The sequence below is a fragment of the Nesoenas mayeri genome (assembly GCF_963082525.1).
Source record: "Nesoenas mayeri genome assembly, chromosome: 4".
Classification (NCBI taxonomy): domain Eukaryota; kingdom Metazoa; phylum Chordata; class Aves; order Columbiformes; family Columbidae; genus Nesoenas; species Nesoenas mayeri.
The window spans coordinates 29441848-29469495 of NC_137540.1; the positions used below are offsets into that span (position 1 = coordinate 29441848).

Below are 27648 nucleotides of genomic sequence, written 5' to 3' on the forward strand. Positions count from 1 at the left end.
GGCTCCCAGGATACGATAGGGGAACTAGTCCTGTATCTGGAGTCTAAGGCCACTGTGTCCTGCATGGACCGGTCCCATTCCAAGTACCATCAGGTCCTCGGGGACTGGGGAAGCGGCAGCATGGGTCACCAGCTGAGCGGAGCTGATCTGCTTCCTCTTGTGCATAAAACTGTTTCCTTGCTGCATTTCCTGACTTGATTTCAAAGGTTCAGAGGAAAATTACATCAGTCTGAAAACACCGGACCGATTGTCGGTGCCAATTCCTTTTCTCATTATTTTAAATTGGGGAGAGAGGAAGGGGAATGAGTTGTTTTGGAGAAAAACAGTTGTGGTTTTTTTTCAGGAAGCAATTCCTTCAAGAACCCAAAGCAGAGGCAGCTTCTGCTGCCAAAAACTGCCATGAACAGAAGCGGTAGCGTGGCTAGCATTCTCTGCAGTCCTGAATTTCTCACTGTCTTTTTGGGACAGACAAAAGCCAAACCAACAAAACAGAGCCTGGTATTTTTCTGAGGTGCTGGGTTAGTGAATACCTACCAGCAGGACTCCAGCAGCCAGATCTATCCCACAGCATGAAACTTTTCCATTTTCCGCAGCCAGCAGTTCTTGTAGCAGGATTTCTCCTACTACTACAGTTGGGCTCGTATCACTGCCCTTAGTGATCCCACCTCATTACACCAACCTTCATGAAAATATAATCATACTAGTAGAAAACCTGTGTGAGGGAAAGGATGAGGTCCCAGGGCTGCATCTCTTTGTGCTGGTTTCAGGGGGAGATGAGTGGGATGAGACCCTCTGAAGCCTCATGTGCCCTACCTGCTCTTATTTAAGAGAGGATAGTTGAAGAAACAGCTTTTTCAGAGATGTTCAGCATTGTTGGGCATGGCCAGGCATGCACCACTTCACCTGCATACCTCCATTACTAGCCTCAAAGGGCATTTTTCAGAGGCACCTAAAGAAAACAGATACCCAGTTTCTATGCTTGGCAGATTTGCAAAGTCCCTCTCCGAGGCTGCCTTATTTCTGGCATGGACAAATGAATGATCATCCTGGGAGTGCTGAAAGAGGATGTTACTGGAAGCACGTTTGATGCCACAGCTCAAGCAGGCAGGCGTGGTTCTCCTCCTGAACGAGTGGTGGGACCAGCCATGGAGACAACAAAATACAGTCACCACTCCTTGCCTTGGACAGAGGTTGGGTTCACCTCCTGGTGAATCAAACACACAAGCATACAGATGTAATTTCAACACCAAACAGCAAGCTAAATGCTCATGGTTTGATCTATCAGCATCTCCCTTGATTGCAATTCCACTGCATTGAACCAGATGCTAAACTTACCCACTTATCCTCAGCATGAGCCACGTTCACCACATGAAACCCACAGGTCTATCGTTTCCTGTAACAGACCTTTCAGTATAAAGCTAGAGGTGATAACTGTGCAAGAGGGTTGTTCTTTGCTTGATGCACACTCAGTCAGCTACACGGATAAATCCTGCTGCAGCTATGGGGAGTTTGGGACACAGCTTGCAAGCCAGGACCATTTCCCCACGGTCTGCACTGATCAGCAATGTATCGCCTTCTCTCTTGCAGCTACATTGACATGGATTTAATTCCACGTATCAGGGAAAAGCCAATGCAAACCCACAAACAGGAAAATACACTTCTTCCAAGAACAGAGTTATTGGCAGCAGCCTTCACAATGGCAAAACAGTAAATAGCATTAGGACCATGACACCCACTGATGTATACTACACAGGTGCCTTCAATAGGTCTCATACTGTCATCTGCTGATGCTCCCCCAGAAAATTTCCTATCACATCCATCACCTCTCCTTGAGACATAACCAAACAATTTGTCCAACGTTTCAACGACTCAGTCACCAGGACAGGTATGTGATGAAGCAGGATGCAATTGCCCCCTTGCTAACGGCTGCCAAGCTCATGCACATACACCTAGGTGGCAGGGATGAAAGGCAGCCCTGCTCCAGTGAGTGCTTTTCTGCTCCACCACCAGGATCTGCCAATCTCCAACCAGCTCTTAATGCTGCACATTGTATGGGCTTTCCTAGCTAAGTCTTGTCTGTAAGGAGGAGGCAAGGGGTGGCTCTGGTGACCTGGCAGCAGAGACCTCACGGATCCAAACACTACCAGTTCACATCCCTAGAATGGCTCTGCAGTGGACAAGTGCCACTGCAGAGCCTTGAATTAAATGCCAGAAAGTGAGCCAGGTAGGCAAAGGGAGAGATCCTAAGCCATGAAGGACAAGAGAAGACCATCTCCAGAGCTTACAGGAGCTGTGTGATGTGCCTGATGTGTTGATGTTCATGGGAGGTGGTGTGACAACAGCAAATCCCTGCCTGCATCCAAGCCTGCCTGGTGCCTGTGCCCCAGCCGTTTGCCCCCAAGGTGACAGTTCCTTTCAGCTGCTGGGAAAAGGCAGGTCTGAGTGCCCGACAAACAAATAAACCAGTCTACATGATCTCTGCCTGTACAGCACAAACCCAAGAAGGACACAGTAGGCAGTGATGTCTCAGTCTGCCTTGTTGGAAATGCAGTGACCACATTCTGCGCCTCACCAGCCTGAGTTCAGTCACCTTAACATCACAGTGCAAAGAGTGATTAAATTTCCAAAAGTCACTCAAAACAATTTTCTTAGGCTGTTTTGCAAAGTTAGGACATTTTAACCACTGGCATTTAGAATCAAAATGAACTCTTAGGAATTTCCCTTTCCGAATAGGAGATGCAACTGTTTTCTTTTTGGTTTAGTGAGTGGATACACTGAAATGCAAAGAAGTAGAGGGATCTTCAAGAAGCTTGGTGCAAAAGGAAAAAGCCACAAATCCTAAAAGTGTGTCCTGCTGGAAGGAAACATGTTGAAGACTGCAGTAATTATAACCTGAGAGACTAAACCACCCCCTCCACACATAGTTGAAGAGGCCACAGTCCAGCCCTCCACACTGGGGACTTCCACCCCTTCCAAAGGGAGGTCTGACTGGCTCAGGCTCCCACCCCAGACATTTCCCTGGGTTGAAGATCTACTTACCTGCCTGGTTTGTGGTTACATTTACAGACACAAACTGACGAGCTCCAGGGTTCTGGTCGGACACTCCGTTCACTGCCTCAATTTCAAAGGTATAGTTTGTATGAGCAAGCAGATCCACCATCATGACAGAGGTGTTTTTCAGGCCGGTTTGCTGGGGGAGGTACCTGACATGACCACCACACGCCTCACATAGACCTGAGTGTGAGTTGCACTTCTTGCATGCAATATAATAAGACACATCTTTCCTTCCACCAGTATCAGCAGGGGGAATCCATTCCAGAAAGACACTAGTCTCGTTAACATTTGAGATGGCACTCCGAGGAGCAGAGGGTGGTCCTGGTTTGTAAAGTGAGAAAAACACATGGTAAAAACACTATTATCAGTCATCCTGCTCTCTACTACTCTCTAGGCTGAAAAGAGATGCTCCGTTGCTCATGTTGTCAAAAAAGCACACAGGGACAATTTACAGCAGCACCCGAAGAACTAGGAAAATGGGGATTTCTTCTGAGCACTCCCACTGCATCTCAAGGGTTCTGTGCTGGGTTGCAGCCACCTGCATTGGAGGACAAGACAAGGGGCTGGCTCAAAAAACGCAGGTAAAGCACATCCTACCCTGTGGAACCACCTCTGCTGCTCTGCTTGCTCTCCTGGTGAAGGGAGCTGCAAATCTTTGCTCTGCCCAAGTTGCTGCTGGCCCAACCAGGGGCAAGATTCTCCCCCCTCACCCCGCTGCCCTTACATTACTAGCCCAAGGTCCTAAAAAAAGACACACAGTGGGGTATTTGCGCTACTTAGGAACTCAATTCAGATGCTGAATCTTCCCTCTGCACGCACCCACCCATCCCCATGAACTATTTGGCAAGAGGGAAACCTGAGCTCAGGGATCCAAATGACACCTAAGCAAGACACCTGGTGCAGGCCAAAACAGATGGTGATCTACACAGGCCACTGGAAACACGGTTGGATCAGGCTACTCAACAACAGCCTCCTTGGTCCCTGCAAAGCTCCAGCACCGTTGGTTAGCCACATCATGTTTGCTCCTTTTGCCAAGCCTCCCCACTCAGGATGCTAGCATGGTGCTGGCAAGGCAATCTGAGGAGGGACAGCTGCCGCAGAGTTACCAGAGCTCCTGCAAAATGCGGTCTGCTCTGCTTTGGTGAGACCCCCTGTAGTGCTACATCCAGCTTTGGGGTACTCAGCACAGGACAGACATGGACCGGTTGGAGAAGGGCCAGAGGAGCCACAGAAATGATCCAAGGGCTGGAACAGCTCTGCTGTGAGGACAGGCTGAGAGAGTTGGGGGTGTTCAGTCTGGAGAAGAGAAGGCTCGGGTGAGACCGTACTGTGGCCTTGCCGTACTTAAAAGGGGCCAATAAGAAAGATGGGGACAGACTTTTTAGCAGGACCTGCTGTGATAGGACAAGGGGTGACGGTTTTAAATTCAAGGAAGGAAAGATACAGGTTGGACATGTGGAAGAAATTTTTTACCCTGAGAGTGGTGAGACACTGGCCCAGGTTGCCCAGAGGGGTGCTGGATGCCCCATCCCTGGAGACATCCCAGGCCAGGCTGGACAGGGCTTTGAGCAACCTGATCTGGGTGAAGATGTCCCTGCTCATGGCAGGGGTTGCACTAGATGAGCTTTGAAGGTGCCTTCCAACCCAAACTATTCCACGATTCTATGATTCTGTTTTCCTTTGTCCTGCTGGGAAGAGGCCATGGTCGGAAGAGCAAAGCCCACCTAGAGACACCTTCAGGACCAGTAGGTGCTACAAGCTTTTGAACAAGCTTGTATTGGAGATGAAGGGCAACTGGCAGATACAACCCGCAGATGATGTGGAAGGACAAGCAGGAATTTCATGCAAGAGATCCATGAGCCATATACTCAGGGAATGCTAATGAACAAGGAAGAAAGGGGAAATCTATCTAAGTGAGCTGGGACAGATTTTAGTCACGGCATCACCAGAAGCCATACAGCAAAGGTTGGGATTTCTCCAAGGGAGGCAGAAGAGTGTTTGAATGAAGCTGTCAAAACCCATCAGCAGCTCCTTGAAAATGGCCCAACAAGGACCTTCAAGGGCTAGAAATCCATATGAATTTAACAGCCTACCTTAGGGTGTCATCTTCTCATTTTGTTGTGATAATTAAACTCGATGCATTATTTAAAACCAACAATGTTACAAAAATGAAATTACCTTATAAACCAGAAGCATTTTCCCGTTTCCCTTTCCTAATCCTTTTTTAAAGTCTATAAAATTGATAACTCTGATAAACCACTGTCATGATTCCATCTCAAGCTGTTCTGATTCAATGAGAAACTTGCTGCCAGAGGGAAAGAAATAATCCTGATACCATTTTTTTTCTTCAGGGGGAAGTGGAGGGAGAAGACAAAAGCTGAGTTAGTTTAGGAAACAGCAGATCAGCTTTTTTTTGTTCTACTATCACTTCAGATCCCTATGAACAGCGGAGCAAGCCGCTTGCACCCTGTGCTGTGGGGACATAGTGCTATTTGGTTAATGACACCATGGTACATTCCAAGTCAGGACTATTTTCAGCCCAGGAAACTATGAAACTTATTACCAGAGCTGTATGGAGTTACAGATCTTGCTCTCAGAGTTATTTAATATATTTTTTTTACCGGTTAAATTGCCTTTTTTTTTCCTTCCACTGGATGAATGTTGTCTTACTGCTACTCGGGCTCAAAAAAAAAAAAAAAGAACTCGGACACAAAAAACACTTATTGGACAATGTGTCTTTAACAGGGAATAAATCATTACTTTTGTAAAGTCACCAGAGGTTTTTACTTGCTTTGTATAGAAGAGTCAGCTGCTCTTCTTGAAGGCTTCAAAACGTCAACTTCAGTGGAAGTGATTTGAAGCTGGTGGGACTTCATAACCTATATAATTAGCATTCTCAAAGGGGCTTTGAGATCTTTAGTAGTCGGTAGATATCCAACAAGATCTACTTGAAGAATCCTGAAACCACACTGGTGTAGAAACTTAGACAGATCACAGCTGGGAGAACAAACCCATGTTTTACCTTCTGAAGAAGGGGGCCCCAGGTCTGTTAAGGTCTGTTTTCATTTCCAACCTCTCTTTGTGAAGGACAAAGATATTAGTTGACTTTTTTTTTTTTTTATTTGCTACATTATACCCCAAGGCAGGCAGTTAAGATTCACCCTTTTCACATCACAGTTTATTGACCAGAGGCAAATACCTTCTGAAGACAGTGATACTGGTATTTTTCTTAATGGAAAGCAAACCTGTTGTTTGCTGATGCACACATTTTAAAAATATAACCAGAGAGAGAAATTATCCTTGATATACCAATATATGTATGTATACACTCAAAATAAAGTTGACTGTAAACTTTTTGAGAATAGAATATTACACTAAATACTATAAAACCTTCAGTGTGTCTCATGTGTCCTATTATTAGAAAGTATTTCCCCAGTATGCTCTGAACAGCAATAGGGTTACTTTTCAAAGATGGGAGGGGGAAAAAAAGGGTGCAGCTTCAAGTTTTCATTTTAAACAGATGTTGTGCAAGGAACTGAAGCTAAGATTACTTAGCTAAGAAGAAATAAAGCACAATTACTTCCTTGAAGGTACGTAATAATATTAAGAAAATTCTCAAACATCCATCAGGACCAAACATGTTTTTATATGAGAGTAATAACTACTTCAGACTGCATCACAGCACTATTAATTTTATAGAACATGCTTAAGGAAATGGGAAAAAAAGCCTTTTTCTACCCCCATGCTGGACTTATCTGAGTAGTTGCCAATGATGTAGCAGTTAGTTTTCCTTAGTGATACTGGTAGTGGTGGGGAGACTCATGCAGCTTGAGACTGAAAAGCATTCACCTTAAATTAGGAAAATGTGATTGTATAGCTATACCAACTAGCAAGGGAACTTTACAGGTATAGAGCTGAAAACAGACATTGATGTATACTCTAAAATTAACTAGATTTCAAGTTGAGGGAATCCTATGAATCATTATGAATTATTAACTCCTGCAGTAGTAAATAATAAAAGCATTCATAAAAAATTGCCATATTTTCCCACTGGTCATGACTCAAGCTTGTTTCACTTGTATTTCAGTTCATGACGAGATGGTCACTTCCACGTCAAATTGGACTGGTTTAAAGCACTGGCATCGCTACCTACTCTTTACTGTCCCTGTCAAAACTTCCTGCCCCTGCAGCTGAGCTGGGATAGCAACAGGCCCTCCTCATCACCTTCAGCACAAATATAGCTGGATTAGGACAAAATCCCAGGAAAGGATGCATAGGGCAAGCGAGGGTGACTGGAGCACGTGGAGACAGCTCAGATGATCCACTTCGCTTTTGGGGTAGAAAATGTGAATGTCAGCAGAGATGCTGCAATATCCACAACCACTACACAGGTTTGCAGTGGGTGATAGATACTTTGCAGTACCTGGGTCAGCATTAAACCTCTCAGCTGCCCCAGAAGCACTCGGCATCCTGCCAAGCCATGTCCTAACACAGCTTCATGAGCCATGGCCCATACCTTAATTGAGCTTATAGTAAGCTTTCAAAACAAAAAACCCAAACCAAAACCATCCCAACATTAAAACTCCCAAATATTTAAAAAAAAAAAACCAACAACCAAGCAAATATAAAAAGAGAACCCTGTGGTATTTGCAGGATCAGAAATTACAGTCTTTACCTATAGGATTCAAATTGCACCAGAAACCTGGGGGAGCTGGACACTCACATTTCTTATTAATATGAGCTGGTCACTCAGCTTGCCTACACCTCTCTGAAAATCCTGCCCCATGTTCAGGTCACAGGAATGTATAAACCTCCTCCTCGACAATGGCAGCTCCTTCCCTCTGCTTATTCCCTGCAGGACAGACTGGATAAGGACCCCTCCATCCCAAGAGGGGACAATGGTGGGCAGGAGTCACCGTGAACACTGGCAGCCTAACATAACACTTCCTCAGCCCTTGGCTGTGATTCTGCCTGCACAGAAAAGCTGATTTTATCTGCATGTCCAGAGCTCAGAGTACTCCTCCCTTCCCACTTCCCAATACCACACTGGACTTCATAATCTTCCATTTACCTATGTTTTTTAAGTCATGCCAAGGGGCAAAAGGGACATCAAGAAATCCCAGTATCAAAGTTTTGCATGCTGTAACTCACCCCAGCTATCACTCAAAGACATAGGCTATCTATTCAGTAACCTGAGAAGCACTTGAATGATTCACCACCCCAGACTACTTTGATCCTACAGCAGCAGCTCCTGCCACACTGCCTAAGGCTGTCTTCTCCTCAGCTGCAGCACACCTCCTAAGAGGGGTGAAAAGCAAACACAGAGTTTGAGGGCCTTGATTCTGCTCTGAGTGCCTCCTGCAGGTAAGCAGAGACTTGCTAAGGGCAGTTTCCTTTGTGGGAGCGTCTCTCCCCCAGGAACAGGCTTTTTCCTTCTCTTTTAGAAGTGAAAACTTGGGAAGGTCGGAAGGACTTCTGTATTGACTGGGATGAAGGCACAAAAAGCCACTACCATGCCCGCATGGTGCAAGGGAACAGGATAGAAGTCACCTCTGCACCACTGCCCAGGGGCTATGAGCATGTACGGACTCATAAACCGACATTTTCCTCCATCGGTGAAGTTCCCTGAAAGCTCTCCCTGCTCCTGCCCGAGTAGTTCAGCTCCCATTCAGTCTTTTTTAACCACTTTTACACTGCAAAATCACAGTCAGAGCACAACAGGCCTGGCACAGCAAAAGCCCATGTGTGCTACACTTCGTGGAACTAGCTGGGGACATGCAAGTTGAGCTCCTAAGTATCTGAAACATAAACTGAACAAGAAACTTTCAAGGTATAGTGGACAGGATAGCTCATAGGTGGCAGAAAAAGGGAAAAATTAAGAATTCTGATACCACGAACTCCACCTTTGACTCCCTACACTCCAATTTTCCTGTTATACTACCCTCCTCCTACACCAGAGGGTAAGCTTTGTATTTTCACCGCAGGTTTGGAGAAATAATTTCCATTGCGGAGTTTTGAGGCTATCCTGAAGAGCAACCACCTCCAGGCAGCTTGGAAAGGTAGGGCTCTCCCCCTTCTTGTCTACTGAAAACAAGTTGAGAGAGTTGAGGTTGTTCAGCCTGGAGAAGAGAAGGCCCTGGGGAGACCTTATTGCAGCCTTTCTGTGCTTAAAAAAGGGGCTGATAAAAAAGATGGGGACAGACTTTTTAGCAGGGCCTGTTGCGGTGGGACAAGGGGTGATGATTTTAAAGTCAAGAAAGGTAGATTCAGGCCAGACATGAGGAAGAGATTTTTGAGCTGGGTGGTGAGACACTGGTAGGTTGTCCAGAGAGGTGGTGGATTCCCCATTCTTGGAGACATCCCAGGCCAGGTTGGATGGGGCTCTGAGCAACCTGATCTGGGTGAAGATGTCCCCGCTCCTGGCAGGGGTTGGATTGGATGAGCTTAGAAGGGCCCTTTCAACCCAAACTATTCCACGCTTCTATGACGCTAAGCAGGACCACGTAGACTCTACCCATGCCTACCACTGCTCATCATCTCCTCTTCATGCCCTGCACTGGTGCCCACACACACATGGATGTGGATGTCTGAACACTGTGCTGAGTCCATTCATGAGTGGACAGTGAGAGGTGGAGCATCTGTTCGTTACAAAAATGCTTCCTAGGTTTAACATCAGCTCTCAAAAGCAAAAGGCTTTGAAAATTCTGTTCTCATGTGGCTGGGGGCCAAAACCAGTGACATTACAAATGTGTCAAGACCCGTCCAGCCCAGAGACTATAAAAGCACATTAATTAGGATCATAATGTCTAGTCACAGTACAGGAGCAGCTTGAAAGGATTAAAAACAACCCTATAAGCACATGCTTACTTGTACAGGCCATTGTAGGTGGGTCTGATTCCTTCCTAAAATAGTGCTCTTCACACAGGCAAGATGTGGATGCTTCATCAAGTGTGTAGCTGTGAGGGGGACATTTGCTGCAGGATGGACTGTGGGGTGAAGCTTTGAAGAACCCAGGTCTGCATACTGTGAAAAGAAGAACCACAGGCTAAGCTCTCCCATCATAGAATTAAGTCTGTTCACATTTCCTTTAAGAACAAAACCAAAAAATCCAGAACCAAAACAAAAAACATTTCTTCAGCTAGAAATCAGACAAATGCTCACGAGTTATTTGGTTTGAATATTTTAAAACAGTCTACCCCGCCAACAGACACTGCATGTTTGAATATTTGCATGAAAAGAGAATGATCAGCTGTTTATTATTTTTCTTCCCCTAGCATCTGCCTTTGCTAGGTATTAATTTTCCTTGTTGAATGTGTTGGAGGTAATGACGTTTTCTAAAGCAGAGCCCAAAAGATATTATGTTTGTTTGTTTCCGTGCAGTCTTAGAAAGACAGGTAAAATACATCTCGTGGGTTTTTTTAAGATGTTTTATAGCCAGAAACCAATGTTTTGGTAAACAAATAGTAACGTGGTAGTGGAGGGGATCTTGAGATCAACAGCTTGAAGATGGCGTGATAAGGCTACTTCCCTAGGGTATTCTCCCCCTGAAAACCTGCGATGAATTTTAAAGCATTCCACATAAGCCAGACTGCTCCAGGTATAGCTGGACCCAGGCACTCTCGCCATACAAAATATTCCTTCCAGCTCACATATGTATGCATGATGAGGCACAAAGACTTTACATGAGAGCTATTTGTGTTCTCACAAATATACTGGCTAAGGGTAGCATGGAATTATTATTTTTTTTAATATTTTGAAATAAATATCCTGGAAGAAGTGTTCTTTCAACTAAGCAAAGCGCTTTGCACTTCACCCACATGCACACGCTCAGCCACAGGTCTGCATGTACCCACCACCGGCCCTGCAGTCATAGCCATATCCACAGAATTATAAACCTGCTGCTAGCAAAAGGAAGAAAACCAAAGCAGAGATAAAACCTGTCAAGAGCCCTTTGTTGCTGCGCGTCTCTAAAAGGAGAGACATGTAGACATGTTAAACAAGGTCCAAAGGGCTACTAGTTTTTTTCTGCCCAGTATGATATCAACACTGCACAGGGCTGCTACCAGCCTTACAAAAGCTACCTGGAAATCCCAGAGCCTTTCCATCTGCATTCAGAATTCCCCAATTGTAATTGGATTGCACAGAAAATGAGCTCACAGCAAAAGCATTAATACTATCCCAGCAGGAACGTCTCAGACAATCACAGCACGAAGTTCACATATTAAAATTTGGCCAGAAGACGCAACTAAGATGCAACAACAGAAATAATTTTCACTATAGGTAAAGTGTAGAATTTTATTGATTCCTTTTCCTCTGAAGGACCAACAAGGACAGCTAGCTCTAAAACTGGCTCTGCTTCCTGCATTGCCAGATAAACTCCTTTGACATGTTCCTTTTTACGTCACTAGGTTCTTCATCAACGTGAGACACTTGCACATCAATGTCTAAGTCCTCAAATCAACCAGTACATCTTTGCTGATGACAACCACTGGTGTATCAAAAGGGTGTGATCCAAGAGCATCCCAGCAGACCTCATCCTGGCCCTACCTCTGGTCTCGCCTGAACCACAAAGCTCTTGCAGCGAGCACCACACAGCCCTGAAGCAGCTCCCCAGCCTACCACGTGCTGTGGGGTCTCCATCACCCATCCGCTGCCTTTCCATCCTGCTCTAGAGGATGCTCCATCCCCTGCATCTCTGCTGACCTCCCCAACCCAAACATCCTCCTGCACGCTCCCCTGGGCTCCCTTTCCTTCCCACACGACCTACAGAGAGTAACTAGTAACTAGAGAGTAACTAGTAACTAGACAGATTTACAGGTTTTAAAAACGCAATTTCCCACATTGCCCACCATCTAAATAGTGCTCCACACGTAAGGCTGTGAGCTCTGCAGGACACAGTCCATCTGCTTCGTGTCCATATGCTGCAACTGGTGAACGCACCTTGGGCAGAATTTATTCTCAGTGGTTCTTGGACTTGCCACAAGCTAAATCAAACTCGCTTGTGCACACTACCAATAAAGATGGGGAAATGAAAGCACAAAAATGTGCAATGTATAACAAGGGCAGCCTATGTCAAGTGTGTACTCGATATAATCACGCTTCAAAAAAGAACTTGAATTTATCTCATTATGCCCCATCAAGACAGACAGAAAATCATTATGGCACAAGAGTTTACCGAGTTTATATTTCGTGCAAAGCAGAAAAAGCAAAAGAAGTCAGTTTTTCTTGACAGATTTTCAATGAGGTGCGGTTTGTTAATGACAGTATGATACGTAGCTCAGCCCAAATGGAATGTTTTGATTTCATACATAAGTACAGAGCCAACAGCTGCACAATGCCAATAACTCATGTTTTAATGAGGGATGCGAAATGAAACTGAACTGGACCAATTTTTGCATAATCTGAAGGCTCCCATGGGTCAGGCCAAACAGTATAAGGAGGAGCATTCAAGAGCATTAGATTACACTGAAGATTTCAACATGAAGCCTTGTAACAAACAGCCAGCAGAGCAGCATGCTGTCATATCTAAATACTCCTGTGCTGATTAGAAAAGAAAAATTGAGGGACAGGAGATAAGCTATGCAAAATTAGAGAGGACAGAAAATAAAGAATTCACGCAAAAATCACCACAGCAAGTGGTGGCGTGCAATCCTCTGACAAACAGGAATGCTGTGATGAAACAGATGCTGTTAGATGAAAGCTGACTCAGGAACGTCTGACATCGCCAGGTATCATGTCAAGTGGATGGGCAGAGTCTCAGCTGAGATCAACAGCCAAAGGCAAAAGCCGTGTGATTTTTCCGCCTTTGATGGCAATACCACCGATATTTTGCAAGTTGGATTCAGAGCAGAACCAGCCACAAACATCCCATGCCTTACTAGTGCATACCCCGGATTTTGATCTTTATCTTACCGTTTCGCTTCTGACAGTTAACCTTAAAAAATCACGTAATGAAGTATACATGATTTTATTTAAAATTACATGGGTGTTTGGGGTTTAATTTCTAGTTAAATCTTATTTTAGTCTTCTTATATTTTTATTTCAGTATTTTTAATTCAATGGTTCTTGAAAGGATACATAGAGTTGGCACAGTACAGCCACGCAATTAATACTACTATCTCTCTTTTCAAGGGGGTGGGAAAAAGAGGAGAAATAATATGAGCCTAAGACTCCCCATAATCTGCTGGAAGCCAGCTGAAAAGAAATGAAATAGAGTTTTAAGCTGTTGATGAGACCTTCTTCTTTCTTTCTAATATTAGAACTGATAACTCCTTAACTGATTAACAGCCACTGGTGTGTGAAAACAGTCTTTAAATGAAATTGGTTGCTAGAAAAAGAAAAGATAGATAGTATTTTTAGACACAGCAAATATGCCATAACCTGCTGGTGTTAGGTAGAAGTGGGATGTGTTTCTGTTAGTCGCACATCCATTATTAGCAAATTAATTTCACTCTTTTTATTTGTAGTAGTACACAAAATCTTGTAGGCACAGAGCATTAATGGCAGTGCAGCCTCTTGCTTCAGAGATGGCTGTGATGAAGGATGACAGCCAGAGCCTCTCAGGACAGCGATGGTGTGGTGATCGGATCAGAAACCAGCTTTGTATCTCACAAGATAGGAGACTGCAAAAGCCACGCTGTGCTCGAAACCGGATCTTCAAACATGGCTGGATGGAGAAGGAGTCACTGAGCCTCTGACAATGAAAACTAGCCTATTCAAATGACATACTGAACTGTTATGTGCTGTATCAGTACCAGAGACATCAAGTATCAGTGAGGGGTGGGGGGGAAAGCAGCCAGAACAAGCCAATAACATCAAACAGCTACGACTACTTGACAGATTATTTTCTGGAAGCCTTAACATCAAATGATTTGTAGCTGCATTCCTGGAACCATCCCTGAACTTCAGCTGAAGGCTGTGTCCAATGTGTAGGGCTTCTCACTGATTCAGGGGACAAGTGCTAGAAGCAAGGAACACCTCTGAGGCCCTTCATATCCACAGCCACCTCAGTAAAACCACCCAATTAATGTTAGTGGGAATTCTGGTTTTGTCCCTGGAGAGGGGAAAGTGAAAAAACACAGCCCTATAAGCCTTGAAATCCCAGGGAGATAAGAAAGGTTCAACTTGCTACTCCCTTTGCACTCTGTGATGCTGGGAGAATAAACTCACAGTACTTAAGTGCTTAGGATCAGCAAAATGACCTTTCATATATGCCAGAAAATAAAGCTCAAACAGGATTTATGCTATGTTCCTTGCAGAGCACCAAATTAGTCTCCCCAGTAATCAGAAGCCATGAGTATAATGCATAAGGCAGTGCTGCCAATACATAAATAAAGGTAATGAATGAAATCAAACAAAAATGAATGAGGATAAGGATGCCTAGTCTAGACAGAACACAGGTTATCTGGTTGAAGCTGAGGTTTTCTCCCTAAACGGCAAACCTCCTTTGCTTCTTCTCCCCACTCTTTAGCCCCACTTGCCGTGTCGGACTGCAAACTTCTTCAGGCAGGGACACACAACTCAAATTATCATGGCTTTTAGGAGCAGTCACAGCGTAAAACTTGGCCCCAAGGATAGACCTGAGTGCCATAACCTGCATCGAGCCAGCTCTTGGCTGCAACACGAGCAGGATGTGCTCTGTGTGTGTTCAGCAGAAAGTAGAGCAGCTCTGCAGCTCATCAACTCTGCCTTCATTAGTGCATCACTCCGGCACAGGGAATACACCTTGAGAGTTGAAGGATTTGAGGAAAAACAAGCTACAAATAAATCAAGCCCTGTTCTAGTCTCTGGAGCTGTCATGCCTTGAAGTGTTTGCACTGAGAAGAGCAGGGCTGCTGCCTCTTAGATGTGTCCAAAGCCTAAAGAGGAAGGGCTTAGTGAGATACGGGCTTTACAATGTCGAATCAAACTGCTGAGCAACCCCAAGCCTCGGCTTGTGGTCCTGACACGCACTTGTACTTAGAAAATAAAAACCACAGTGGGCTGTCTTAATGTCTCCCAATCAATATAAACAGATGATGCCTGTGCTCTTCTAAAAGGTCTTTCAGCAACGGTACCAACCTACCTTCAAGCACCCTCCTGTAGAATTTACAAGCAGGCTCCCAGGAGCTAATTCTGCCCGCCCTAACAGTTCTCCTTGAACTGTAGGCCAATGCTGAAATTGCTATCAAAGCTATAAAGCTATAGAAAAATGAGTAAAATGCCCCGGTTATCTCTCCTTTAGGTTTGGCCTCTCTATCCACAAAAGTGCTGTGTTGCTTCCTATAGCATGACTTGGGGATTTGAAAGGAATTAAATAAACACTCGCTAATGAAACACTGTAATTCGAAGCTGCTGGTTTGCCGGAGTCCTGCGGACCTGGCAGCATCCTTCAGCAACTTCAGCACCCAAAGCTGCAGCTAAAAACCTGCTAAAGGTCCTTGTCAAGGGGTTCATGGAACGTGCTGAACAAGTGCATCATCTAGGGGCTTTACATCTTGAAAAATAACAGACTTGGACCTTACCTTGGATATAAGTTGATTAATGCCTGTCACGTGGGAAAGACTCTTTTAAGCTTTTTTTTTTTTTTTTTTTGTGTTCTAAGAAAACAATGTGTCTCTTGATGTTCTGTCCAATCCCACATTAACTCAGGACCTCTGCATTGAAAACAGCTCTGGCTTTGAATACCAACGCAACCTTGAAAACTAGGATATATATAAATTAGGACTTTCAGTTCCCCCCCTTGAAATACCGCTTCTTCTACCATGTGAGTCACTAAATTGTCACACAGAAATTTATGACATGACCGTAGTTGCTGGAAAACCAAGAATTAACTGTCATTAATGACATTAATGTTTTTCTTCTAAACAGTATATAACTTCATCACATGACATTGCTCTGAAAAATTCATCAGATTCCCGAGTCATCTGTATTTGCAAGCCATAAAAATACCCTGAAGACAATACATTTGAAAATGCTCGTGATTACATTAAGATCTTAATGGGCTATATTTCTGCACATCCCGAGTTTGCTCTAGAGAAGATTTTGAAGGGATCAGTGAGGCAAAACCTGAGTCAAGCCTAAACTCTCAGCAGTGTGATGGAGGAGCAGGAAAGGAAATTTATCCTGGCATATATGCAAACCAGAGCTATCGTTTGGGTTTGATTTTGCAGGAAGGAAGTAAGCTATAGAAAATAAATGCTCTTTGGGGAAAGAAAAGATTTTTAAGAAGCATTCAGCACCATGCAAGCACGCTCCCACCAGATGCAGGGCTAGGCTGAGTGTGATTTGGTGCGGGGTTTTTTTTGTTTTGGTTGTGGTTTTTTGTTGTGTTTTTGTTTGTTTTTATGTTTTCCCCAAATTTTCCCATCACAAACAAACAGAAAAAACTGGAAGAAACTGGTATGTTCCTAGAGAAAACACTCTTTGGGCTGAAGTGCCATTTACTAACAAAATCAGAATTTCAGTGACCAGCCCACGTGGCACTTGCGGTCCTCCCTGCTCTCTGGTTACATGGTTGGTCTCGCTGAGCCCTGACTGTTTGGCTTATGACAAAAACAGGTACTCCACTTCCTGTTGCTAAAGCCTCTCTGCCTATTAGAGCTATAAAATATCTCTCTTTGTAAATCTTTGTATCTATACAAATATATCTGTATATCTTTTCTTTGTTCTCTGAGGTATGGGACAAAGATACACTTAAATTATGTTTAAATCACTATCTTTTTTTTTTTTAATAGAGACAAATCGAAATAATTTTACTCCTTTAAACAGAAGTGATGATTTACAATGCTGCACCTAAGGGAAAAATACAATTTAAGATACAGAAAGACATTTGTTTCTGCATGCTTGTAAACATAACTCAAGATGCCTGGCTCTGTGCATAATCCAAGAGGCATAGGAGTGTGTTTTGGGGGTTTCTGTATGCCAACACATGCACCCTAGCTTGTCCTTTGTTATATGAATGGTAACTTAAACATTCAAGCTGCACCAGGCAAGAGGAGGATTGATGGACAAGGCACAGAACTCCCTCGAGTTTGAAAGGAGCATTGACTGAATAGCAATAACCAGCAGCATCCCTCATGGGAACAGGGGGACAGGCTCAAATCCAAAACTGATGCAGCTGAAACCCCCCCCATGCGAGTCCACATATTACTGACAGTAGTGCAAAGACCAGGAAGTAAAATCTGAAAAACAGGGTTCTTCAAAGCCATGTGTTTGCTGGCACAATACTACAATAAAAGGGTTTTAGTCTTCTGATTCAGTCTGCCATAGGGATCTGGAGCCCTGCCAGCAAAGAAAGATTCTCTAATTATGCTGTGGTTCAGACAATTGTAACCCATTGTGGTTAAGAAATATGACATTTGGGAGGATTTATTTTGATGACCTATGTCACGTGTGTTTACCAACCTTTCATGGTTTTAGCCTGAACTAATAGATTGTACATACATAGCCAGCAAAGAGAAGTAAAAATGTTTAGGATATTTCCTTCTGGTTGGCTCTTCATTTGCGTAGACAAGATTTCTAGGTGGTATAAACCCACCATTTCTTCCACTGACTTCATTTGGTCCAAAATAAGCAGCATATCACCAGTCTCCAGGGATGCTAACACCTACACACCAGGATCCTTTCAAACCCTGCCTCAAATGTTTAAGGGGTTTGTTTGTTTGCTTCAAGCTTTATGATCATCTGTCTCAGGAGGTAAATTTGCTAGGACTGTCTGCAGACAATTTATTTTAAAATTGTTCCTCTCTAATTTATAGCTGAACATATGTCACTCCAGACACATCTATTCAAATTCCATCAGAAGGCAATGGATCTTTTATAGTCCTGACAAAAAAAAAAAAAAAGAAAAAAAAAAGATAAAAAAAAAGAAAAGAAAAAAGAAGGGAAGGATTTATCCAGAGTCACCTAGAGTAAGTAGGCTAAATGAGTTTATGCACACAAAAGTGACTCCTGGAAAGTGGTGGCTTTTTGTGCAGGGTGGTGTGCAGGTTTGTGTGTGTGTGGTTTTTTTGTTGTTTTGTTTGTTTTCTCTCCTGCCCTCCCCAATTTTAAGATATAGGCAATATAGAGGTATGTAGAAGGAAATGCAGATGGAGTTACAGATGTAGGTCTCATGAAGGAAGTTCTGCCCTGATATGCAATACTACAAGATGCTTCAGGCTTTGCTTAGGAGACAACAAATCAAACGATGTGTGCAAGGAGGACAGGACAAGTATTAATACTCTGAAAAATATAACAGCTCCTCTTTAGGAACAAGGTCTGTGAAGGGCAATCTGGGGCACTGGTGACTCTTCCCATGTTAGCCTGACAATATTTAGAGTATTTCTTTGAGATTAAATCCTGCAACCGACAAGAGAATTTCTTATTTTGCTAAAATCTCTTCCATTTCTGGAGGAAAACTTGCTGCATACGAACAAACATGTTGAAACCCAAGATAAAGCAACACAACCCAATGCTTTAAACCTCCTGGTTTTGGAGTGGGTTATAGATGCTAGAATTGGACTGTCCTTGCCATGAACTACCTAGGACTGTTGTAAATCCAGACCAGGCACAAAAATACCAAAACCACAAGAAAAACAAAACAAAAGTAGTTATATTCCAAGAAGGTATTTTCTTTGTGAGACTAGAAACAATTCTTTTCTAAGACAAAAGCATCTACATAAAAGCATTCCACTCTTGGGACACAGATGTCCTGCCAGCACCCCTGTCCACTACCTCTTTTCACAGGCTTTTTTCTTGCCTAAAACTCAGCTCTCTGACACATACGACTGCTCCAGAAATTCTGATGTGAAAAAAATGTAAAGCCAAGCAAACATTACCTTCCTTCTTGCTAGATGAAGCCTCACCACAACCCTCTCCTTGCCAAATCCATTTCCCTCACCAGACTACAACATACCATATAGTACTAGCCTGGAACACAGTTTGCAGCAGCAATGCTGGCCATTCTCACAGGCTTTTTATTTAAGGTTTTGAGCTGCCAGTGCGTCACTTATGGAGAACTATTCTCAAACTATTATAAGGGGATACCATTGCTCACATGTAGCTCAGCTGGCCCTCCAGCTACAACCAGAGAAATAAGCCCTGCTTACACAAGCCTGTTTGCCCTGGGAACCCAACACTAGCTTTCTAATTTTTGCTGCACTCTTGTACTGCTACCAACATAAACAGCCTTCCTAAGATGGGTTAGTGACAAAACCCCAACACTTTAGCTGTACAGAAACAATTCACATCTGATCTGTTCACAGGAAGACTGGAAGACAACAAGAGGGGAGAAAGGTGGAACAGCCAGCGCGGGTACAAGGGCATTGCACCCTGGGTTTGGCACACCTCCGCCTTGCAAGAAATGACCGCAAACCGATCATTTTAAGTCTCATACATGACTGTCCCCAACAGTTCCCACGCCACAGCTCCCCTTCCCCACCTTATTTTTTTTTCAAGGCTTTGCAAAATGTTGTGGTATCTAATCCTGTGATACCCAGCAGGTGAGGGTGGTCTTTCTCAGCAGCTCCAAAATGTAGAGACTTCAGGAGAATCTGAATAATCAGTCTTGTCATAAAGAAAAAATAAAAAAAAAAAAGGGAGAGAGAAAAGAGGTCTCTAGCCTTTTTGAGGAGAAAGCCTGAAAAACTCAAAATACCAAGAGCTCATCCAGCAGAGGGCAAGTGTAAAGAGCTCAGCATTTATTCTACGCACCCAAAGACCAAATGGGAGTTTCCTGATTTAAGTTGGGACCAGTAATATTTTCTTTTCCCTGTCATTTCTTCGCCTCCCCAATATCCAGCAGAGATTCCATGTGGATGCACTTCTGGATGTTTATGGTTTCTTTTCAGATGCACCAGAGATGCTCCTGAGGCTCTGACACTTAGCCCAAATACCATTCACAATTTTTTTTTTAAATAAGTTGAACAAGTGGAAAAAAACCACAGGGTTCATTATTCTGCACAGAAATTCTCCTGTCATCCAGCCAAATTTAAAAATAAATAGCTGCAATTAAATATGTTGCTACATTATGTATGTAGATGCATTCAATTTGCAGAAAGCTGCTATAAAACATCCCCCTTTAACACAAGGAAAAATTATTGTGATCTTACTGTATACTTTCTCTTCCCTGCTCAAATGTATGTTGCTCCCTGCCTATTTCTTCCCCCCATGTTATTTAACACATCATTTTCCAGCCACTGTTTCTGCTACTTTTGTCTTGAAATAGCGAGAGATGTGATCCAAATTCAAACGTTTCTTTTCTGAATCTCTGTGAAGGAGGCTGCTGAATGATTGTTAGACAGATAATTCCAATATTTCCCCTACAATTGAGGACCTCTCCTCATCTCTGCATTTTGCTCTTACAGCTGCCAGGTAAATGATATGCACCAAGGTTGCCCAAGGCTTATTAGTGCATATTAATTCTGCCAGGAACTCCAGACACTCTGAAGAATTGCTAATTTAACAACACACTGTGAAATTATTTTTTCTTTCTTTATTAATTGCTGTGCTGTTTGAAAGCGACTTCACTGCCCTGGTCATCTTTCTGTATGAAGAACAGAGGGCATTGCATCCTGCCAGGAAATAACTGAAAGCTTTCTTCCCAGCAGTCCCTATATTCATAACCAAATATAAGTATGTGGAACAAGAACTAAAAAAAATAGGTTTACTTGCTGCAGGTGTTCCTCTCTTAATTTATCCACGTGATATTGGCAAGATCAGACAGCGAAGCACAGTGATATGTTTCACTTGTGCCTTGACATTTTGATTCTATTTGTTAGGGTGTATGTGCAGGGATCTGGCTTTTTCTCCAAGACCTCTAGAGCTGTCAGTGTGTACAAACAGGATTTGACAAGACATCCATTTAGCAGGATGGGAGGGCAAAGAAAAAAAAAAAATCCACGAGCTGGAGAGACCAGGTATCTGGGTAAAGCTGCACTGCGGTGCAAAAATGGATGCTCTTCACATACCATGCAAGTTGGGAAAAACAAGTCAGCTCGATATGCAGGATCTGAGGCAGTCTGCATCCTTTAATCAATACCTCCTTCCAAAAAGGTGGCCAAGAATAATATAAATAGAAGGCAGAGTAGAAAGAGGACAAAAGGGCAGCGCCAGAGAAGGCATCAAGACTAATCTACACTCATGTGCGGGAAGACTTTTGGCAGGCAGGAAAAAGGCAGGAAAAAAAAAAAAAAAGAAAAAAAGGACAAAGGAAACTCTCCTTTGCTCATGAAAAATCAGATTTAGGAAGAAATCCAAACAGGAAGTTCTGCTTTCCAAGGCTGTCCTTTTCTGGCCTGAGGAAAGAAGCAGAAGGAGATTCAGCTGTTTCTTCCAGGGTAATGTAGGAAGATGTTCTGCTTATGGAAGCCCAAGTTCAGCAACCTTCAGGTTGTCTCCCCCTGCACAGAACTTTGGACTAGAAGCCTGCAGATGGGCTACAGTGAAATACAGTAAGAGCTACAAAGGTGAAACAACTGAAAATAATGATGGCATACAGACTCATAGAATCATTTCAGTTCGAAGACAATCTCAAGCTCACCGCTTCACCCATTAACCCAACACTAGTACTAATTCATGCACCTAAGAATCTCATCTCCACATCTGTTCAACTCCTCCAGGGACGGTGACTCCACCACTTCCCTGGGCAGCCTGTTCCAATGCCTGACAACCCATTCCAAGGAAGAAATTGGTCCCAAGATCCAACCTAAACATCCCCTGGTGCAACTGTTTCCTCTCATCCTATTATTTGTTACTTGGGAGAAGATACCAACAGCCTCCATGCTCCAACCTCCTTTCAGGCAGCTGCAGAGAGCAATAAGGTCTCCCTCAGCCTCCTTTTCTCCAGCTGAACCCCCCAGGTCCCTCATCCGCTTCCCATCACACTTGTGCTCCAGCCCCCTCACCAGCTCTGTTCCCTTCTCTGAACTCGCTCCAGCACCTCAAGGTCTGTCTTGGCACGAGGGGCCCAAAACTGACCCCAGGATTTGAGGTGCAGCCTCACCAGTTCAGGAGCATCAGACCATATGGCATCAAAGCCACCAAACCCAGTTGTAGCCACTGGGTAGGGCTGCAAATGACCAGCTGCCCCAAAAAAGGGAAAGCTGAGAAAAAGTCTAAGTCAAAAAAACATCAAAGACACACATTCCCCATCAGTTGTGCACCTGTACTGCACTCCTGGACATCACCTCTGGTATAAAGTGATGAAAGGAGACCTTAGCCAAGTAGAGCTAGTTGTGCCTTCCTTCCCTTGCCACTTCACTGAGGAGGCAGAAAACATGTATTACCACAGCCATAATGTGCTTACAATTAATGCCCCAAAGCCAGTAATCTCCACTGATGCAGGTAAATTGCTCACCCCTCTATCACTGTTATTCATGATGCAAAAACACCTTGGGTTTTCTCTGCAGCTTAATAAAACCTGCGGGGAACCGGTGCAAGGCTTTCATTCCTTATAGGTAGCCTTTAATGCTGAAGTCTGGATTTCCTGCCGTGGAACCGAATAGTTTAGAATAATTAGTAATTTACATATAGAGTTGTCAAAGATACATGGCATCAAGTTACCAAAATGAAGGGTTCTACCTTTTCAGTTGCTACTTTTGATTTTGTTCTATTTAAAAGCTCTGTATTTCAATTCTGCCTACATTCTGCTATTGCTAGTAAAGAAGCCAGAAGCAGATAGCAAGAAGAGAGCGCAAAATCAAAGACTTAAATCACTTCTTCCTCAGCTCCCTGGCAGATTTAAAGAGCAACCTGGCACTAACACTTTCAAATAATACACTGTTGGACCTCACACAGCAGAGATACTCTGCTTCAGACCACACAATTACAATTAACCTCCTGCCCGCTGTGCGTAATGACAAATGATGTGAATCACAGGGTCAGGAAATGGTCCAGGTACTAAAAAAAAAAAAAAAAATCCAATTCTTACATATTTTAAAAAGCCATTTTCCTTTAGGAAAAGCCAAGGGCTTCTAGCAGCAAGAGGGATGCATGGAAAGTCTCCCATCACCACCACACTGTAATCAGAAAAGTACTAATATCCTGTGCTGCTATAAATCTCAGCCTGGACCAGACAACATGAATTTTGCCTGTGCTGAATAAAAAAAAAAATAATATAATCCCAAAATATCATGGAATATCTTTTGAGCCCACAGGGTTCCCATTACAAGGTGGCTAAATGGGAAGGTATTCTATGTCCTACATTGTCCCACTGGTATTTGTACTTTTTCTGCTTTATATCCCTCATCTCCCAATTGAACTTGTGAGCATTCTCCTCTCTGCTCTCGCAGCACCTTCAAGAGCAAGCAGAGAGACTTCTCAGCCTGCTACCTTTGTAGAACAGGGCAGCACAAAGATGGTCCCAGGAAGAGCAGAAGGTTCCCTTTCCCATAGCCATAGTTTAGTTCCCATAGTTTATTTGTTCCCAAACTCTCTCCCAGCCAGAAGTTACTGCCCTGCCAGATCTGCCAGCAGAGCACTTTAAGTTTTCTCCCTCACCTGCTCCAGCAAAGCAAGCTCATTAGTTTAATTTGCTACAATTTTTGCTAATTCACTCATTCTAATTAGTGTCCAGACCTGAAGGAGCAGAAACCTCCAACTGAGGATCAGCAGGGCACCTATGTGTGTGTGTGTATATGTGTGTGTATATATATAGGACATGCTGATGCAAATCCTATCCTCCGGTCTTCCTAAATCCGGCATTTTCTAGCACAGATACATCTCCCAAGAATGACAGAGGCCATATTATGGATATGTCAACACTTTCCCTGGAAGCAGCAAATTACTCCCAGGCTCTGCTGAGACCTTTTTGGAAGCCAAGTCAACCTTTACCTCCTCCCTGCTCCAGAGCAAATAGCTGTAGCACCACCAGTCCCACACAGACCCCAGCCAAGTACTGCCTCTTGGCGGGGTTGTCCTGCAGAGCAAGTTATGGCAAGTATTTACCAAGTTGCACACTGAAGGTATGTCTATGATAAGCTGCTGCAAAATAACACAATCAGCCTGCAGAACATTATGTATAATGGTTTCTACACACGTTTATGACACCCATTTCAGCCTGCTTTTAGACATACAGAGTGTTCTCATATAAAAGAAATAAATACAAATACAGTATATTCCAGCAATTCAGTCTGACAGCTGATTATGGAAACATCGCTTCATGAATTCTAAGCCATGACATTTCCACTAATCTTCCTATTTCAACAGCAGGAAAAGGAATGGCTTTCCTATCTCCATGCTTATCATTATCAAGCTGAGTATATTATCTGGTAGTCTCTGGATTTATTCGATAGCTCTTGAAAAAAAAAAACCACCAAAAATACTGCTACAGTCTACGAAACTTATGTGTGGCCTACTCGGAGAGCTGTATGTCATTCTGAGGACAAATCCAGAAGCTAGCTCTCACATGTTTTGAAGTATATCAAATAAATAAATAACCAGATTGCTATCTGTTATTTCCCCTTCAATGAGATTGCTGCTTAAAAGGTTATAAATGATGACGTTTTTGCTTTTGCAGAAAGCTATGCATTAAACTTCTCATATCACCTTGCTGGGACTTCAAGTACAGCTTGTTTGCTGTCAGCTTGCTTAACCCCGCTCTTCTGCAAGGCCCACACTATAAGAGTTACCACTTCTGTACACTATGGTTTGCTCCCAAGAGAGCATCCCATGAAACCCTTACAGCACCTTGCCTTCTCTCCCCAAGCCTGCAGATGCTTTAACACCTGAAATGAACAGTTGTGAGCTTCTCCACTGCAGTTTCCAAGTTACCAATTTATTTTGGTGTTAACTTTGGTTTCTCATGGCTCAGCTCCCCAAGCAGTGTGCGGGGTTGCATGCAAAGTTGTGTTGTCGTCTACAGTCTCATCTGGGGCTGCTCTCTAACCACCAAGCATCATAGAATCACAGAGTCAGTCTTCTATCATCAAATGTGATTGCTTGCACACCCCTAGGGGTCTTACAGAGGAGTGCCAAGCAACCTGCCAGAGTGCTGGTTACAAGCCAAAATCTTGGGTATCATTACAAAAACACAACTCAGCCAACACACCTTCCTCCACATAAGCTTAAATATATATATTAAATAAAATAATTTACCTTCTTATTATTGCTTCATTAGGATTCCTCCATACCAGCATCAAGCCATCACAGAGGGGACAACAGAGATTTCCTAAACCCTTCTTTGATTAAAGAAAGACTGTGGTCTGCTTTCACTGCCTTTTTGTAGTGCTTGTTGCTAAAGGTCTTATCCTTGGACAGACCCACTGGGTACCTGAACTGTATGCTCAACACAGAATCTTCAAAATTCAGTCCTGTAACAGTGCTGTGGATTTTCTAACAGCAATGCAAAGAGTCATGGCTTGATAGAGAAAAGACACCCTGGTTTCCAGGTACAGGGCTGGCAAAGATCATGCCATGTTTTGATGCCAAAACAGACAGGTGTTCAACTAAGGAAAGCGTGAGCAAAGGAAACGCTGCAAAACACAAAAGCGTACTTGTACCAAACGTTTGGTTCAGGAGCGTACGTTTGAACTGAACCACTGAATTACCTCAACATCCCCTGCCTTAGCACACAATACTGAGTGTGCAAAACAGCTTTGTGGGTGGATGAAACTCAACCTGAAGATGTGCCTAAGGGTTGTCCAAGGGGGCACACCAGAGCCAGCCTAAAGCAGGTGCCTTGCAAGGTGCACAGCTTGTAGATGCCATCACAGCTGCTTCACCCTATGGATCTGTTCCTAATGTCTCATTGCACCTACTAATGTAGACAGAGCCTCTACCATCATTAACTAAAACAACCCTGCTTTTTGTTCTGCCATAATACACACCTACAGCAGCCTTTATACTAGAATGCATTCAGATTCAACCTTCTTGGGACCTCCCAATAGCTGTCATGCTCCAACACTTGTCAGTTGTCTCAGATAACCAAATACTACTGATATTCATGGTGTAATGCAGAAATTCCCTACACAAACTGCAGGAAATTCTATGCTAAATTAACTGCTTATCAAAGGCAAAACTGACAAGGGGTTGTTGGTTGTAATTTTTTTCCCCCTCACATGAATCCATGGCTTATTGCTTCCCAGCCCTGTAAACACTACTTAGTTTTTTCACAAGCCACACATGAAGACCTTTAGATATATCATTTCAGCTTAATAACACCATGATTACAACCACTTAATGCATTTAAGGGAACATCCCCAGCTTAATTTCCAGAAGAAGCAAGGAGAAGTTGTACACTTTGCTAGCAGGGTGTAGAAAACCAGCCTGTGCTCAAACTCTATTTTATTGTGCTTAGCCAGAAAATGCCTCACCCACTGGCAAGAGGAGGAGAACTCAACCCTTGACCTGAGCTCCACGGGGTAAAGTCCTCACGATTCCTTTCAGAGTTCTCTTCCCTGCACCTGGATCAACCACATACGATGCATTTTCCTTCCAACTAATTTCCTAACCTCTCTCTTTCAGGGACCTCCCCTTCTCCCCCCTCTGCCCCCCCAATTACTATCATGCTTTCCAGTATGGAATAGAAGGGTGGGCATATTTTAGTGCCAGGGTAGAACTGATGCTGCCCACACAACCTGGGGTTTGGAAATAATGTATTTATAGAAGCACATTAAGACGAATTTAGAAAAGGTTGATTACATAAAGTACTGTTCATTCAGGCAAGCCTAAACAATTTTCTTATTTCATTGAATCAGCAATAATGAACGCCTACAAATGCAATAAACAAATATCCAATCACTACCTCTTTCAGTGACTTCTCCCCTTGTTCCTTTCAGTTGGCAGCATTTGCTTTGAGTTGTTTTCAGAAAGGAAAAAACAAAACAAAACAAACCAACAAACAGTAACTCATTTATAAAACCTGCTCATCCTGGTAATTTTATTTTGTCTCTGTAGAATAAGGCAATCTAGCAGAAGCAAACGTTGTTTACTCATTAATACCAAGCCAGGACTCTTAGAGTTGATGAGACGAAGGAGGAAAACTATTGTTTTCTTTGTTATTCTGCTGCAAGACCTGCGGTAATATGTTAGATATTGGTAGAGCCTATGGGGGAAAACAACAAATATTTCCTCTCTTTTCATCCATATGCATGAGAAACCATGCAGGTCTACATGCGCTGCAAGATTTCTTGCTGTCACTCCAGCCATCTTTTCTCACACTGTAACAACACCCACTCTAAACAAACAAAACACACACACAAAACACCCCACACCAACACTGCAATTTGTAATTAAGAAACCAGAGTATTTTTAAAGCCTTGATTGTGTTACTATATCACCCGATTATTTGCAAGGTACATCTCAAGAGCTGCAGAACAGGCTTGCGCCCACAGTGCCCAGCAATGCCCAAGCCCCTGCTCCCCCCAGCCCTGCATGAGCCCCGAAAACAGGATCTGCTCCCCCAAAACATTTGCTGCTGTAGCTAAATGTAGCTGCAACAATTTTATGAAAGACAGACATGGGAAGTATCTGCTGCTGGCCAGAAATTTCTGAGCTGTGTCTGTGCACAAACTGAATTCCCAAGCATGCAGGTGTTGATTTTTTTCCATAATCAAGTCCAACATATTCCGCTGGATTGCTCTGGGCTCAGCAAGGGGATGCTTCTAAGCTGCTACCAGAGCTTCCTCTCTCTCA

The 27648-nt window shown here is 43.5% G+C and overlaps 1 protein-coding gene across 4 annotated transcripts in view; it reads right to left on the minus strand.

Moving 5' to 3' along the window:
* EPHA5 (EPH receptor A5) overlaps positions 1–27648 on the minus strand; it is a gene marked incomplete at both ends in the record, with an annotated part of 198645 nt that overhangs the window by 83942 nt on the left and 87055 nt on the right. For all 4 annotated transcript variants that reach the window (XM_080343307.1, XM_080343308.1, XM_080343310.1 and 1 more), the window contains 2 exons: positions 3040–3375; positions 9922–10077. In XM_080343307.1, coding sequence (XP_080199433.1) covers positions 3040–3375; positions 9922–10077 — 492 coding nt within the window. The remainder of the gene's footprint in view (positions 1–3039; positions 3376–9921; positions 10078–27648) is intronic.